General features: G+C 44.4%; 2 protein-coding genes across 3 annotated transcripts; both read left to right on the top strand.

Annotated features, from left to right (window-relative positions):
• Window positions 1-219: 219 nt before the first annotated feature.
• LOC130190796 (serine hydrolase-like protein) lies at window positions 220-8,038 on the top strand. Its single transcript, XM_056410416.1, has 12 exons — window positions 220-372; window positions 1,494-1,637; window positions 2,401-2,514; window positions 3,047-3,088; window positions 3,194-3,213; window positions 3,296-3,370; window positions 4,399-4,505; window positions 4,598-4,677; window positions 4,794-4,828; window positions 4,964-5,040; window positions 5,139-5,232; window positions 7,753-8,038. The coding sequence occupies exons 1-12, from the start codon at window positions 315-317 to the stop codon at window positions 7,891-7,893; spliced, it is 987 nt and encodes a 328-aa protein (XP_056266391.1). The 5' UTR covers window positions 220-314; the 3' UTR covers window positions 7,894-8,038.
• A 4,121-nt stretch (window positions 8,039-12,159) lies between these two features.
• LOC130190797 (serine hydrolase-like protein) lies at window positions 12,160-15,764 on the top strand. 2 transcript variants are annotated; one of them, XM_056410418.1, is made up of 12 exons: window positions 12,160-12,303; window positions 12,648-12,794; window positions 13,482-13,595; window positions 13,741-13,782; window positions 13,871-13,890; window positions 13,997-14,071; window positions 14,594-14,700; window positions 14,785-14,864; window positions 14,954-14,988; window positions 15,077-15,153; window positions 15,241-15,328; window positions 15,430-15,764. In XM_056410418.1, coding segments are annotated over exons 1-12 (918 nt in total). In that variant the 5' UTR covers window positions 12,160-12,302; the 3' UTR covers window positions 15,562-15,764. The 2 variants fall into 2 exon arrangements, with proteins under 2 accessions (XP_056266393.1, XP_056266392.1); XM_056410417.1 differs by having other exon boundaries at window positions 12,160-12,521.
• Window positions 15,765-16,478: the final 714 nt, after the last annotated feature.

The raw sequence follows: 16,478 nt of genomic DNA, 5'->3' as shown, positions 1-16,478 counted from the left end.
CTCCATTTCCACCGGACACGTGTAAGGACGTCGGTGAACTGTGACCACCGGTGGCAGTAAACCCCATGGTCCAAGAACACACAGGCCCTCTGCTGCTAAACCTGAGAAAGGTAAGCCCCTCCTCTTCTGAGAGATGATTGGTCCAGACAATGGCGCCACGTGGTCTATTATCCAATAGTATCTTTAGCTCACGTCACGTTGGCTTTCAGCACCCGGAAAAACACCGAGCTTGGCTGTGAAGGTGTTTAACTAATAGATATTTCCCCACTCAGTTTTTTATTGTCATTGGTTGTTCAGCAGAGGAGTCCTCCGACATGTTGCAGGCTTTAAAGGGCGTCAGACACCTTCATTCCACTGGGATGAAACAAACGGGTAACTACTGCTTCCACATGGAGAAAAGGAGGAGTGTTTCTTTAGTTTAAAACCATGAGTGTTACAGAACATGTTAAATGTTTCATAAATATGAATAGGCTATGTGTGTGAGCTGAGGAAACTTCACCAGGGTCACAACGAGGTTAGTTTACTGTCACAGTTTAACAGGGTTGGGCAACCAAGTTAATTGTTAAACCCCATTTTGCGACCAAAAAAAGCCCAAAGCAAAACTACCCTGTGTGGAGGATGAGTCTCACAGCCTGATGAAAGAAGATGCTCTGGAGTTAAATATCCCTTGGGCTTATCTTTTAATATCCGTTGGGCTCTTTGCAGGAACCTCTTGTCACCAATTTTCAGACAATGTTTTATTAATTCTCTTTATTGAACACAGTAATGATAAAACACAGTGAGCACAGCCAAAGGGAAGAGATGGATGAAGACAAGTAAATATGGAAAAGGACTTTTCTCATCGTGATTAGTATACGTGTAGCTTATTTTTTTTAAAGGCAGCTTAACTGGGTGTATGAATGTAGTATAGTAGACTTCTTGGTCAGCTTCACCAAAAAGAAGAAGAGGACGGACTCATTTGTCAGTCCTGATATTCAATAATGAAAGGGTTTAGTGATCTCTTAAGCAGAAATGCAAAACATCCATTGGTTTAAAGGAGTGTCTGCTAAATGTTCCTAAAGTTTCCTGTCTTATATCATTCGAAATGTAAAATCTTTGAGTTGTGGATTGTCTGTTGGAACCCTTCTCGAGCTGTAATGGTGACAGGCCGCCTGGATCTTTTTTAATCAGTAAATGTGTCAGAAAATGTCCTTTTGTGTACGTTTTTTTACTCTTTTTTTTTTTTTTTAAGGAGAAATATATCCAAATCTGGCAAGAATTTGTGATTATTCAATGTTATAAAACGGTGTGTAATAACACAAAAGTAAAGAAACATATTTTAATTTTCATCAGGTTTCTCTGTTAAAATTTAAAATGAGCCTGTATAAAACATTTGACGTAAGAAGGATCAAATTGTTATGGTAATTTAAACTTTTGCATGTTTTGCAGGACACCGCTATCGAAGAGTTATGAAACAGGTTACAGCATAACTGAACCGGAGTGTTTCTGTCCAGTTTCAGAGCTCTCTATACCGGTCCCATGGGGAGAGATCAGGGGGAAAGTCTGGGGTCCTGATCACGGTCGTCCTGTGCTGTGCCTGCACGGCTGGGCTGACAACTGTGGCACATTCAACACCCTCATTCCCCTTCTACCCAAAGGTAATTGTTGTTCATGTAAAACATACATGCATCAAAAAAACATATATATTAAAACTCAACTCCCGTTATTTCGTTTTTTTTACTGAGAAGCAGGAGTGTGAGAGGTGCGCCACAACTTAATTTCTAATAAATTAACTGTCTGACCCAGGAGTCACTTACCATCACCAAGGCAACCCTTTATTGCAGCTGGAGAAACACAGCTGAATGAGATTCATTAGCGCAGTTGGACACGCAGCCCTTCTTTTCTCCAAGCCTTTTCTCGTCTTTGTTCCTTCAAACTTTCAGCTAGAAACTCCATCCTGTGAAGTGTGTCTCTCTCTCTCTGCCACCACTGGTCCTGTTTCTCTCTCTCTCTGCCACCACTGGTCCTGTTTCTCTCTCTCTCTCTCTCTCTCTCTCTCTGCCACCACTGGTCCTGTTTCTCTCTCTCTCTCTCTCTCTCTCTCTCTGCCACCACTGGTCCTGTTTCTCTCTCTCTCTCTCTCTCTCTGCCAACACTGGTCCTGCCTCTCTCTCTCTCTCTGCCAACTCTGGTCCTGCCTTTCGGCTATTTACTCAAACAATAAGAGGCACATTTATCCTGCATTTTGACAAAACACTCTCCTGATAACACTACTTTTTAATTTTTTTATTTGTAAGACTAATATTTGGTTCATAAAATGTTGAGTTTATTTGTCTTTGTAGCATAATACAGGTGCATGTTTGCCTAAAGAGAGATGCGACAGTAACTTGGTGACGCTCGGCTCTCCTCCCTGTGCGTCAGAGTGCAGGTACGTGGCGGTGGATCTGTCGGGCCACGGCTTGTCGTCGCATCGCCACCCCGGAGTCTCCTACTCGTTTCCTGCGTACGTGATGGACGTACGCCGAATCATTGACGGTGAGAGGCTTCAAAGAGTTGTGGAACACATTCAGCCACAAACTCAAGTCAAACATCAGAGTTTGATCAGGCAACCAGCTCGACCTCTGCATGGGGGGGTTCGTGTGCCCCCTGCTTATTCATTCTCATTGGTCGTTAACCTTCAATGGAAACGTAGCTTGATTATTTGAACTAAAATGAAGATTTACGAGCAGATTTTAAATAGTTATTGGGTTATTGAATGGTCTTCTTTTTTTAAGCAGGTGACAAAAAATTATAATAACCATAGAGCGTTCCCATCTGGAACCATTACTATGGCGATCTATTCTCATATAGCCAGCTCTGGTGCCTGTGTGTTGCAGTGAAACCACAGCAGTGACATTGTCCCTCAACTAGAACCTGTATTCTGTGATGAGCTTCTGAACCCGGTTGATGATCTGTGAAATTCAGATGAAAAATAGCCTCTTTGCTAACTCTGGCGCATTTACAGAAGTGTTTTTATTAATGTGCACTGTCCCTTATCAAATAAACCAAAGTGAAATGACTCCCACAGCTCTGCAGTGGAGGCACTTCTCCATCATAGGCCACAGTATGGGTGAGTGCAGCTTAACCGCACAACTGAAGCATTTAAAATGTTAATGTGTCATGTTATATTAACAGTTTGATCATTCTTTCCCTTTTTATTTATTTTTTAACTCAGGTGGTAACATTGCTGGAATGGTAAGTAACCGTTTCAAGACATGTGACTATTTTCTCTGTATTTCTCTGTACCGCGTGGTATTTAGTCCCCACTTTTCCTCAGTTCAGTGCTCTGTATCCTGAGATGGTGGATGCTGTCGTACTGCTGGACTCTTCTGGATTCTTACCTACAGATGTGGTATTTACAGTTTTTAGTCTTCGTTTCTACAGGGCTGTAATTCGTTGCTTATTTAACGGTGAGGAGACTTTGAAGTTGTGTTGCAAAATATCATATTTATTTCAACTAGGTTACAGAACAGTCCTCCCACATGTTGAGGATTTGTTGTTTCAGTCTTTTACTATAGAAGCTTTTTTTTTTTTTATCGGACCATGGACGCTGGCTTTTATTTTGCGTTTAACACCAAACTATCTGCTGAACTACCGAAGTTCAAGAACCCGAAGCCGAGCACGGACCGATCCAATAGTAGTGGATTATTTTTTGGGGTTCTTCAAACGGGGAAAATGCACAAAGAAATTGAACCGTGTATATAATAAGGAGAGATTTAATGTACCAGTTTTTTTCACAAATTGCAATTTTCCGCCAGTAGAATAAGAAAAATAGTCGGCAAAGATGTTTACTGTGAGTATCCAATGTTTTGTCAGGTGGCAGAAAGTTTACAATTTGTGTTATTACTTCTGTTGGGAGATTATTCGGTTGTTTTATGGCAATAAAAAAGAAGGTAGGTCTTTCGTTTTGGATTTCGGCACTGCCCCTATTAGTGGGTAATCGATCCTTCCCTTTTATGCTGCGTATCCAGGTTGCATTCACTTAATTGATTACGTCGTCGTTAATTTTTGTCATCTATGACAAAGAATTTAATAGAACGGAAAACAATTCTAAGGCGTATCATCCACACCGACTTTCCATCCTACTTTGCCTCGTGGGATCACGACACCGGTATTAAATGTCGTATTAACAAGCTCACACTATTATTGGAGTAAATGGAGAATAATATACAGGTTATTCTTCATTTTTGAATTAACATTTACAATAAAAATGAATAATAAAAGCTTTTATTCACTATTGCCATTAAATGTGACACAGTTTTGTCGTCTGGCTAAGTATTCATATAATGTCATATGATGTTATTGCCTTACTCCATAATATTCCTCTGTGAAGAGCTGTGCTGTACAATCCCTCATCATAGACGTTTAATTTTTTTACAGAAAGAAATATGTTCGGTGATGAGACAGGGCATGGATCAGATGTGCCAGTTTGAAAAACAGACGGAGGAGAAGAGAAGAGTTTACACTTATGAGAAGGCAGTAGAGAGGTGATGCAGCTTTCCTATCCCCGCTGGTTTCAACAGACGATCAAACATCCGCTCTCGTGATTTTTTAATAAAGCCTTTTATTTTTCTTGCAGGATGTTTGCTGCAAACCCGAGTCTGTCCGAGCGGTCTGTGCACGTCCTTTTAGAGCGAGGTCTAGTTCAAGTGGAAGGAGGTGCGCCTTCACACTCCTCCTCCTTTGGGCTTTTATGTTTGTTATGGCCGCTCCTCTTAGAACAAACCTGGCTGACATTGAATATGTTTTTAACACAATGTATTTATCTCTTGCAGGTATGGCGTTTACCCGAGACTTTCGTATTAATCTGGTGGGTTTTTGCATAACTGCACAACTTTTATATACAGTATATATATATATATATATATATCTCCCACGGGCGTAGTGTGCAGCCCTTTTTTTTAAACAAGTGCAGCATCATGTTTTGGTCCTTTTTTGTTTTCAGAAAAATATTGTGCGCATCACCTGGGAACAAAGTCTGGAGTTGCAGTCCAGGATAAAAAACCCTCTTTTAATTGTTCTGTAAGTAATCCCCCTCCCCAGATTCGTCATTGCATGTACTAATATGAGTGTAAATACACATGCTATCTTCATTCTCCCTTTCTTCTTTGTCTCACCAGAGCAAAGGACGGCTTGCAGGAACTTTATACAGGACTGGACAAGCATTTATCCAGTCCTGGACAAGCATTTATCCAGTCCTACAAGGACAGAAACGTGAGTATCTTTTCACAGCGTTTGTGTAAAGGGAGGTACATTTGCTTGCATCTCTGTGTTTTACTTTTAGCCGTTAAGCCTGTGTGTAATTGTGCCTTGTAGTAGACTGGAGGGGTGCAAAAGTAGCTGCGCCGTTTGAGCTCAATGTCTCAGAGGCAGCACACATCTTTAGCTGGGAACCTTAACGCTGACCTACATACTGGGGCTCGATCAGCAGAGAAGAGAACTCAACTTCTCTCTCCAAGTGATGGGAAGCTGCTGTGCAAAAAAAGAGAAACTTGGTATATGTCCGAATAATTAGATTTAGATTAGATTAGATTAGACATGGAATCCGAGTGGACCGTGTTCAAAACCTCTATTGTGGAAGCCTGCGATAGGAGCTGTGGTCGGAAGGTCAGCAGCCGTCAAGCTGAAGAAGGAGGCCTTTCGGGCCTGGTTGGCCCAGGGGTCTCCTGAAGCAGCAGACATACCGGCAGGCCAGAAGGGCTGCAGCTGCGGTGGGCACGGATGCGAAAACTCGAGCATGGGAGGAGTTCCGGGAGGCCATGGAGAAGGACTTTCGGTCGGCCTCAAAGAGGTTCTGGCAAACCATCTGGCGGCTCAGGAAGGGAAAGCAGGGCCTACCCCAGGCTGTTCTCAGCGTGGGGGGGGTGGGGGGGGCTGCTGACCCGGACGGTGAACATCGCCGGAAGGTGGAAAGAGCACTTTGAGGAACTGCTAAATCCGGCCAACATGTCCCCTCTAGAGGGTGCAGTGCCTATAGATTTGGCGGGGGTCACACCAATATCCCTGGCAGAGGCCGCTAAGGTTGTCAAAAAACTCCTTGGTGGGAAGGCGCCGGGGATGGTTGATATCCGCCCTGAGATGCTGAAGGCGCTGGACATTGTTGGGCTGTCTTGGCTGACACGCCTCTTCAATGTCGCATGGGGGTCAGGAACAGTACCCATGAACTGGCAGACCAGGGTGGTGGTTCCAAAAAGGGGAGCCAGAGAGTGCACTTGAACTATCGTGGTATCACACTACTCAGCCTCCCGGGGAAAGCTTATGCCAGGGTGCTGGAAAGGAGGCTCCGACCGTTGGTCGAACCTCAGATTCAAGACGAGCAGTGCGGATTCCGTCCCGGTCGTGGAACTGTGGACCAGCTCTTTACCCTCGCAAGACTACTGGAGGGGTCCTGGGTTGCCCAACCAGTCTAAATGTGCTTTGTGGACTTAGAAAAGGCTTTTGACCGGGTCCTTTAGGGGTTGTTGTGGGGGGTGCTGCGGGAGTATTGGGTTCCAGACTCCTTGCTACGGGCTATCTGGTAAGAGCTGCCGAACTGAGTTTCAATTCAATTCAATTCAATTCAGTTTATTTGTATAGCCCAATTTCACAAATTACAAATTTGTCTCGGAGTGCTTTACAATCTGTACACATAGACATCCCTGCCCCAAAACCTCACATCGGATCAGGAAAAACTCCCAAATAACCCTTCAGGGGGAAAAAAAGGGAAGAAACCTTCAGGAGAGCAACAGAGGAGGATCCCTCTCCAGGATGGACAGATGCAATAGATGTAATGTGTACAGAAGGACAGATTTAGAGTTAAAATACATTCAATGAATATGACAGAGTGTATGAATAGTTCATAGTAGGCATATTCCACGATGGAGACCTCCACGATCCATCAGGCAGATGGCGGTAGAGAGGAGGAGTGGGCGGAGTCTCAACAGTGGGCGGAGTCTCAACAGGACAGTGGCGTAGTCAGGAGCTGGAATTCCACGACCCAGACCTCGATGATCCATCAGGCAGATAGGATCTATGCCGTCTCATAGGGTCCGATGAGTTTCCTCCGTAGGGTGGCCGGGCTGAGCCTTAGAGATAGGGTACGGCGTTCGGTCATCAGGAGGGAGCTTGGAGTCAAGCTGCTACTCCTTTGAGTCTAAAAGGACTCGGCTGAGGTGGTTCGGGCATCTGATTCGGATGCCTCCTCGACGCCTCCCTTTCGAGATTTTCCAGGCACGTCCAACTGGGATGAGACCCGGGGAAGACCCAGGACACGCTGGAGGGATTATATCTCCCGGCTGGCCTGGGAACGCCTCGGGATCCCCCAGAATGAGCTGGAAAATGTTGCGGATGAGAGGGAAGTCTGGGTCAGCCTGCTGGGTCTGCTGCCCCCGCGACCCGACCCCGGATTAAGCGGATGAGAATGAGCAGTGGGCAGGAATGTTCTCCTGATTTTTAAACAAGCTGTAATCCATCCATCAGCCGCTTATCCGGGGTCGGGTCACAGTGGCAGCAAGCTCAGCAGGGCGACCCACACTTCCCTCTCTGCCGTTGGTGGAGACCAAAAAATGGCGCTAAAAGAGAGAATTGGACTCATATACATCACATGACCAAGAACACGACATGAGTTAAAAGTTGAACATGTCAACGTTGTGTTTACAACTTATTTCTGCTGCTCCCAGGTGACAGGAAAAAAACCTGTTATTTCAGGTTAAAATGTGACACTTATAATGAATATTCCCTGTCTGTTTCTTTCAGCACACGGTGGTGATGGTACCAGGCAATCATCACGTGCACCTGAATCAGCCGGAAGTCGTTGCTCCGCTTGTGTCTGACTTCCTGCGGACCAGATTGTTGACACAGCCAGCCAGACGAGATGAACACACATCAAAGATGTAGCAAACACAAAAACATCACGTTACACTGCTGATTCAAACTACTTTCTTATGTTTGTATTGATACTGTGCTATTAACAATCACATGTGTGCTTTAGACCTGGAATCCTAAATGTTTTAATGTATTTTAATAAATATTATTAAGTGCATTCTTCTTCCTTGTCAAAACTGGGAGCCTATGTTGTCTCTTATTTGTTGACCGGCAGATAGTGATGAGGTGATGATGGAGAAGAAAATTTTGAGCGACTCAGCACTTGATAAGAATACAAAGTTTATTCTACAAGATACAGGTCAAAGACAGACGCCTAGAACGACTGGAGACTTTCAGGAATCAAATTGGGAAAATCTAATGATCTGGCACCCTGCCACAGGTTATATAGATAAAGAAAAGGGGCGTTTACGTTAGAATCTAAAGGCCGGTCACATCAGTTGGGAAGGGGGTCAAGCGGGCTTATTGCCCCCAACCCTCATGAACTCATTCTACACAAAGGCCCCTCACCACAGAAACCTTGTGAACCTACAGATTTTAGTACATGACCTCTTGTGAGGTGGAAAATACACAACACCTACATTACCCACAATGCAACTCAACCACAGACTTGCCAGGAGGACGAAAAGTAGAAATGACACTTGAGGGATTATGAACCAAAGTGTCGGAGGGGTACATTTTAAAGGGGCGGTGTTTAGGATATGAAAACAGCACTTCTAATTATGGTCTCAGAATAAATGTAGAATTTAATCAGTCGACAAAGATTCAACACTATTGGCTTTGTGTAGATGGACGCTATGGCTGAGTTGTCGTACTTGACCTCATTCGACCGTACAGGGAATAAAGTCCTGAGTTGACTGCTTGACTCTCAGACCGCTGTCTTCCTGCTGCCCTGCAGTGTAGACTGAGTATCACTTTGTGGCTCCTGCCTTTCAGGGAGTGTTTGAAATGCACTGTGGCGGGCCAGGTGTCTTAGAAGTCTGCTGCCTGCTGTTAATATTTTATCAGTTGCACAGTTTCTCTGAAGTGTGTGTGCGCTTCCTCGAGCTTGATCTCAAAAGTCGGTGAGCTGTGGGAAGAAAGGGAAGCGGTGGGAGCAGAGGATGAATCTGCACTCCACGAGTACTTGTTTACAGCTTCAGTAGCGCAGCTGTTAAACTATGAAGAAGATTACTTTTATTTTGCAGGGTTATTTGTTGGTAATTCACAAAACAGCAATCGTTGGCAAGATTTTAAGAATAACTGCACATTTTAATGTTTTTATTCTTCTTAAAGCAAACTATGTGATATGACTGATGAAACAATCATCAATGCTGGTGTATGCATTCAATCGGGACATACTGCTTCCTCATAACAGGACACCTTGAACTTTGACCTTTCCTACTTATAGATCCACTGCGTATAGGGGATTGAGGATCAAAAACCCATAATGGATTGGGACATACTCCATCTTTTTTTTGCCATATATGATAGTGTGGGTATTAGATAGTCCATAGTTTGGGACTACGTCATTAAATAAAAGAATGTTAATGCCCTCCACTCTGTATATTTTAATATATTTACCCATACAGTACATCTGGAAAGTATTCACAGCGCTTCACTTTTTGCACATGTTGTTATGTTACAGCCTTATTCCAAAATGGATTAAATTCATTATTTTCCTCAACATTCTACACACAACCCATAATGACAAAGTAAAAACTGTTTTTTGCAAATTTGTGCACATTTATTAAAAATAAAGAACGAAAACATAACATGTACATAAGTATTCACAGCCTTTGCTCAATACTTTGTTGAAGCACCTTTGGCAGCAATTACAGCCTCAAGTCTTCTTGGGTATGATTCCACAAGCGTGGCACACCTATTTCTGGGCAGTTTCTCCCATTCTTCTTTGCAGAACCTCTCAAGTTCCATCAGGTTGGATGGGGAGCGTCGGTGCACAGCCATTTTCAGATCTCTCCAGAGATGTTCAATCGGGTTCAAGTCAGGGCTCTGGCTGGGCCACTCCAGGACATTCACAGAGTCGTCCCGAAGCCACTCCTTTGTTATCTTGGCTGTGTGCTTTGGGTCGTTGTCCTGTTGGAAGATGAACCGTCGCCCCAGTCTGAGGTCCAGAGCGCTTTGGAGCATGTTTTCATCCAGGATGTCTCTGTACATTGCTGCATTCATCTTTCCCTCAATCCTGACTCGTCTCCCAGTTCCTCCCGCTGAAAAACATCCCCACAGCATGATGCTGCCACCACCATGCTTCACTGTAGGGATGGTATTGGCCAGGTGATGAGCAGTGCCTGGTTTCCTCCAGACATGACGCTTGGCATTCAGGCCAAAGAGTTCAATCTTTGTTTCATCAGACCAGAGAATTTTGTTTCTCATGGTCTGAAAGTCCTTCAGGTGCTTTTTGCAAACTCTAGGCGGGCTGTCATGTGCTTTTTACTGAGGAGTGGCTTCCGTCTGGCCACTCTACCAAACAGGCCTGATTTGTGGAGTGCTGCAGAGATGGTTGTCCTTCTGGAAGGTTCTCCTCTCTTCATAGAACAACGCTGGAGCTCTGTCAGAGTGACCATCGGGTTCCTGGTCACCTCCCTGACTAAGGCCCTTCTCCCCCGATCGCTCAGTCTGGCTGGGCGGCCAACTCTAGGAAGAGTCCTGGTGGTTCCAAACTTCTTCCATGTCCGGATGATGGAGGCCACTGTGCTCATTGGGACTTTCAATGCTGCAGAAATCTTTCTGTACCCTTCGCCAGATCTGTGCCTCGATACAATTCTGTCTCCGAGGTCTAGAGATAATTCCTTGAACTTCATGGCTTGGTTTATGCTCTGATATGCACTGTCAACTGTGATACCTTATATAGACAGGTGTGTGCCTTTCTCAATCATGTCCAATCAACTGAATTTAGCACAGGTGGACTCCAATCAAACATCTCAAGGATGATCAGTGGAAACAGGATGCACCTGAGCTAAATGTTGAGTGTCATGGCAAAGGCTGTGAATACTTATGTACATGTTATGTTTTCGTTCTTTATTTTTAACAGATTTGCAAAAATTTGCAAAAAACAGTTTTCACTTTGTCATTATGGGTTGTTGTGTGTAGAATGTTGAGGAAAATAATGAATTTAATCCATTTTGGAATAAGGCTGTAACATAACAAAATGTGGAAAAAGTGAAGCGCTGTGAATACTTTCCGGATGCACTGTAAATGTTTTTCTTGCACAGTTTTCTTTGTTCTGTAACGTCTCGGACGTTATGGACTGATGACACGGAGACGGGACGACGTATTTACTCCTTCTTTATTGGGCATCCTCCAACACAGACAGCGTGTTCCTCGCAGCTCAGCAGCTCAGCAGCTCGAACGTCGACACAACGGTTCCCGTCAACCACCCTTAACTTCCCTTCTTCCACAGGTTAACCCCGCCTCCCCTCTACTCCGCCAATCACAGGCACGCCCCCTCGACCAGCACGCACGGTGCCACCTGTGATCGACAGCCACTTCACAGGGTCGCTACAGTTCATTCAAACGTCTAAATGTTTGTATGTGATGCAGTTGTGTGACAGCTGTAGCTCATGGGGCGAGTGGTCGTCCCGTAACAACAAGGTACTCAGTTCTATCACCGCTCTCCCCAGAGTTACATGTCGAAGTGTCCTTGAGCAAGACACTGACGGCGTTTCTCAATTCAAAGTACACTGAGTACAGACTTGTGTTCTTTTGGAGTCTGGACTTGGGAGTCTGGTCTGGTCTTGGGAGTCCAGACTCCGGAGGACGGGAGGACGGTCTTTCTGCGATTGGAACAGCAGCTGACTTGATGACGTCACCACATCAGCTGTTCTTGCTCCTGGGTTTACTCTAATTATTCACTGTAAAGTATTTTTACAGCCAAACAAAATATGACAACCCTGCTTTTTTCATTTTCCTTTAAATATAATTATTTATGGGAGTATATATAATATATATATATATACACCCATAAATAATATATAGTTATATTACACATGTAATTGCAAACAATTCGGTCAAAAGTAAAAATACACCGTTATAGTTCAACGTTAAAGATTAATTAAAATATTAAGTTATAAATCTTAACCCTCAGTCAAACATGATGCTTAAACTATTAACTTCTCGCCTGAAAACATCCTAACATTACATTCCGTGACTCAACAACGGTAGTATTTAGAAAAAGTCAACTGTCAGTTGTGTAATTTCTCCTCCGCCATTGTTTCCTGTTGCTGGTGCGAAATGCATTCTGGGATATCGGCTGGCCAGAGTACACACACAAGTCTCCTCTGATGCATCCTCCGGAAAGTGGGAGTCACATCCGGGCATTTTGACCGTGCTTTGCGAGAAGCGAACTTTGATTTGGAACATGTACTCGGGCTGCGACAGATAACGGGTCACGAGCCCCCGTCTCCCCGAGAACAAAAGTACAGAAAAGTACGGACAAGAACGCATATTGAGAAACGCTGATTGAGAAACGGCTCGAGATAAACGGCCCCTGTGAGCCGAGAGAACGCGGAAGTGACTTTGTAAAGGGGGAGGGGCTTCTTCACGCTCTGTTCACGGCTCCGGTTCATGCGTGGAAATGCGATCGCTGTTGCGAACTTTACGCGAAGTTCGACACTGCGCAACGTACTCTACGATGGCCAAAGACGGTAACGATGCAGAGGCGTTACGTTACAGTCACACATTTCACGCGACGACCGTTAATACTAATAATAGCCGTGTTAATGTCAACAGTTTAATTTCTGAACTCCGTTATTCTTGTGCAATGTGTGCAGTGGGCTCGGAGCTCTCCGTCCCGGTGCCATGGGGACATATCAGGGGGAAAGTCTGGGGTCTTGACCACGGCCGCCCCGTGCTGTGCCTGCACGGCTGGGCTGACAACTGTGGCACATTCAACACCCTCATTCCCCTTCTACCCAAAGGTGAACTGTCGCTCGTGGGTAACACTTTACTTGATAGGGGTCTGATATTCCTCCAGAACTTTTCCCTGGAAAAGAGCTTTACATTTGACATAATAAATACACACGACCCTTTCAGGAGACGCAGAGGGCAGTCACGTGATCATCCCTGGTTCTCGGATCGAACAGACAGTATTCATGAGCAAAAACTGGTTTGGGTTTAGCCACTGACTGGCTTGTGTTAATGCAACTAAGAAACAATGTTCCTCTTTTATCTAGAAAGCAAAATCGGAATATTATTTGTTACTGCTGAAAATGTGAATGATCCGAGGAGTTTTTGGAAAACTATAAAATCCCTCTAAGAGCACAAACTCAGCTTAACCTGATTTTCATTATGAAGGATTCTGTCCTGAATGGAATTGAATTGTTTAAACAAATACTTCTTCTGGCTCTGTGTTTGACTCTTGTTGTCCAAGGTCTGTGAAACCTTCTACCGGTGTTAATTTAATTTGACTCCATTTCCTGTGCAGGAAGTTCATAAAGCCCTAAAAGCCTAGAGATCATAGGAAACCTTCAAGGCCTGACTGTATAGAGAGCCTTACTTTTTTTTATTTGGATGCTGATTTTGTTGCAGAGCCACTTGCATATCTTTACAATCTGACAATGAAAACTTGAGTTTGTTGTGTGAATATTTGCCACATCTCCTCTCAGAGTGCAGATACGTGGCGATGGATCTGTCGGGTCACGGCCTGTCATCGCATCTTCCTCCCGGAGAGTCCTACTCCTGTCCTACATACGTGATGGACGTACGGCGAGTTGTAGACGGTGTGTGTGTTCATAATGGTGTGCATGAATATGATCATGAACAGTGTGAGTTAAATGCATCAAAATGAACCACGGAAGGACTTGTGGCAACTCTGTGATGAGATACCAAAACCAGGTTGATGATCTGTGAAATTAACTCCCGCAGCCCTGCAGCTGAGGACATTCTCCCTCATCGGCCACAGCATGGGTGAGTGCGGCGTGACAACAGGATTCATCTCAATCTGTGTTGCTGTGCCACGAAAATCATCTCGAGTGCAAAATCGTTTCCTTTGCAGGTGCTGACATCGCTGCAATGGTGAGCGTCATCGTCTCATCTCTTTCCTCTCCCTCAAACAGATTACTGTGTGTGTGTGTGTGTGTTTCCCTGTATCACTGTACGGTTCATATTGTGTGTTCTGCAGTTCAGTGCTCTGTACCCTGAGATGGTGGACGCCCTCGTGCTTCTGGACTCCTTCGGATTCCTACCGACAGATTCAGTACGATGTAATTTTGACTCCCCCGGGTTCCCCTCACTGTGAAGCTTGGGGGAACGCAATGCTATGACAGCCCCCCCAGCAGTAGTAGTACAAGGAATATGACTGTTTGTAATAGAAGCAGTGGGAGGAGTCGCGGCCGACGGCAACAAAACGAGGGGCTGAGCCACGAAAACTGTGACCAAAGAGGAATATCTGAAGCCTGGGAGCTGGTTAAACAGGAGAGGAGAGAATATATTTCTTTATTTATTTTGTTGGTTCAAAGTAGTTAAATTCAGTTTTAGCTCGAAAACAGAAATCCCAGATTCGGGCCATGTAATGCCCACCAGATGTCAAACCTCCCTCGAGACAAATGCAGAGGACCTGACCTCCGTGTCCTCGATGCATAATCTGTATGAAATGTGTGTTTAATATATCCACCGGAGGCTTTCAAGAACTGAATGATCTTCATGAAGTGGTGAACATTTATCCTGCTATATCTTTGACACTGAGCTGAAACTATCTTCTTGTCCCTTTTTCCCGCAGAAAGAACTTCCCGAAGTGGTGAGGCAGGGGATGGAGGAGATGCTCCAGTTGGAGAAAAAGACCAAAGAAGAGAAAAGAGTGTACACCCATGAGAAGGCAGTCGAGAGGTACCATTCAGATTTATTTCAGATTTATACGATTTCTTTGTCTCTCCCTGTCAGTGAATGGCTGAAGTGTTTTATTTCTTTCAGGCTGTTGGCTGCAAACCCGACTCTGACTGAACAGTCGGTGCACGTCCTGTTAGAGCGAGGTCTAGTTCAAGTGGAAGGAGGTGCGTCTCCTATCTCTCCTCCTCTTCCTCCTCCACAGGGAGGAATACTATCACTGTGCTTTTCACCTGAACGCCTTTCTCTTCCGCAGGATTCAAATTCTCTAGAGACCTACGCATTTATTCTGTGAGTCACCTCCCCAGACCCCCCCCCCCCCTCTCTGTTACCGTTCAGCTTTCACAGTGTGTGTGTTTTATATGTTGTGTGTTCTCAGAAAAACACATGGCGCATGAGTTTGGAGCAGAGCCTGGAGATGCAGTCGAGGGTTCGGGCCTCTGTTCTCCTTGTTCTGTAAGTCATCGCTCACCCCACTGAAATGGATCATTGCATTATTTTTATAAGTCTCACATTGTATGTTCAAAATATATTTTTCTCCAGAACCGATAAAGGCTTCAGTAGATCATTTTCCGAACCATCTCAAAGGAAGTTTAACTCGACTCTCCTCCGGAGCTTAAAGGACCGAAACGTGAGTTTGCAACTTGACCACAAAAGCAATTAAAAACATAAACATCTCCGTGGTTATTGATGCTGTATGGTTTAAGCTCCCTGTGTGTCTCTGTTGTTCAGCACACGGTGGTGACGGTACCAGGCGATCACCACGTTCATCTGGACGAGCCTGAAGTCGTCGCGCCCATCGTGTCAGACTTCCTGCGGAACAGAGCGCCGTCCCAGTCCAACAACGTACAGCAAAAGTTATGAGATACGAACACACTGGCAGCTTTTAGTTCTTTTGTACTGTACAGAAGTCTTCATCTTCACTGTGAGCCAATGTGCTCTCAGCTTTGTCTTCTTTCATGTGTTTGTCAGAATCAGAGTTTTTTTAGGGTTTAATTTTTTTTGTTTCAAACATTTCAAACATGCTCCTTTCAATTAAAAAAACGAAACTAACAACAACAACAACATATGAAGCTTGTGGGTCATTTATGAATTTAGGAACAAAGTCAACAAGCAGTGCTGCCCTTCTTTTCCTTTTTCAAGTTCTTAATGATCACGAGTTGTGTTTTTTTACGGTGGATTAACTGCCCGACTATTTAATATCCATATAAGCTTCGGATGGAGACAGGCCAGCTGTTTCCCCCGTTTCCACTCTTTATTTATTTCATATATGTTTCAGGTGTTTGGGCTGTTACATTATAACACTGGGCATGACAGAGCTGTTCGATCCTTCTCAGGAGTTCACAAATCTACTCGGTTTTGGCCATAGTGGGGATAAGGGTTCCTCCAACCATCAGACGTAAACTTGCTTATAGACGTTGGAATAGACTTGTGAAGATGTCTAAACAAAGACAAAATTAAAGATATTTCATTTTGTACATTTTGCATGGCTTTCATATCTCTGTTTAATATGAGTGATTTGCTCTTCAGAGCAGGTTACTTTGTGATATTCAGACATGCAAGTTCATGTTTGAAGTCACCTTCTCCCCTCCCCCGAGGCCTTCCCTCATGTATCCCCGCATCCTCTCTGTTCACTCTTCTATTATCTTTTTTTCTTACACCAGTGGTTTAGCATTTTTACAATACGTGTGTTTCATCTATTTTTTTGTGAGAAACATAGAGTGCATAGTTTTGGAGAGGAGTCTGACGATGCTGTCCAAGACTCCAGCGTCGGTTGTAGT

Source organism: Pseudoliparis swirei, chromosome 24 (assembly GCF_029220125.1).
Source record: "Pseudoliparis swirei isolate HS2019 ecotype Mariana Trench chromosome 24, NWPU_hadal_v1, whole genome shotgun sequence".
NCBI classification, from domain to species: domain Eukaryota; kingdom Metazoa; phylum Chordata; class Actinopteri; order Perciformes; family Liparidae; genus Pseudoliparis; species Pseudoliparis swirei.
Note: the sequence above shows the minus strand (reverse complement) of the source record. Positions and strands in the feature narration are given on the sequence as shown.

Excerpts from the sequence above, each read along its gene's own strand:
- LOC130190796 (XM_056410416.1), top strand. The coding sequence starts at position 315 with ATGTTGCAGGCTTTAAAGGGCGTCAGACACCTTCATTCCACTGGGATG. Across the intron at positions 3,214-3,295 it reads GTGGTAACATTGCTGGAATG|TTCAGTGCTCTGTATCCTGA; the intron begins GTAAGTAACCGT and ends ACTTTTCCTCAG. Across the intron at positions 4,829-4,963 it reads GAGACTTTCGTATTAATCTG|AAAAATATTGTGCGCATCAC; the intron begins GTGGGTTTTTGC and ends TTTTGTTTTCAG.
- LOC130190797 (XM_056410417.1), top strand. The coding sequence starts at position 12,452 with ATGCGATCGCTGTTGCGAACTTTACGCGAAGTTCGACACTGCGCAACG. Across the intron at positions 14,072-14,593 it reads GATTCCTACCGACAGATTCA|AAAGAACTTCCCGAAGTGGT; the intron begins GTACGATGTAAT and ends TTTTTCCCGCAG. Across the intron at positions 15,329-15,429 it reads GGAGCTTAAAGGACCGAAAC|CACACGGTGGTGACGGTACC; the intron begins GTGAGTTTGCAA and ends TCTGTTGTTCAG.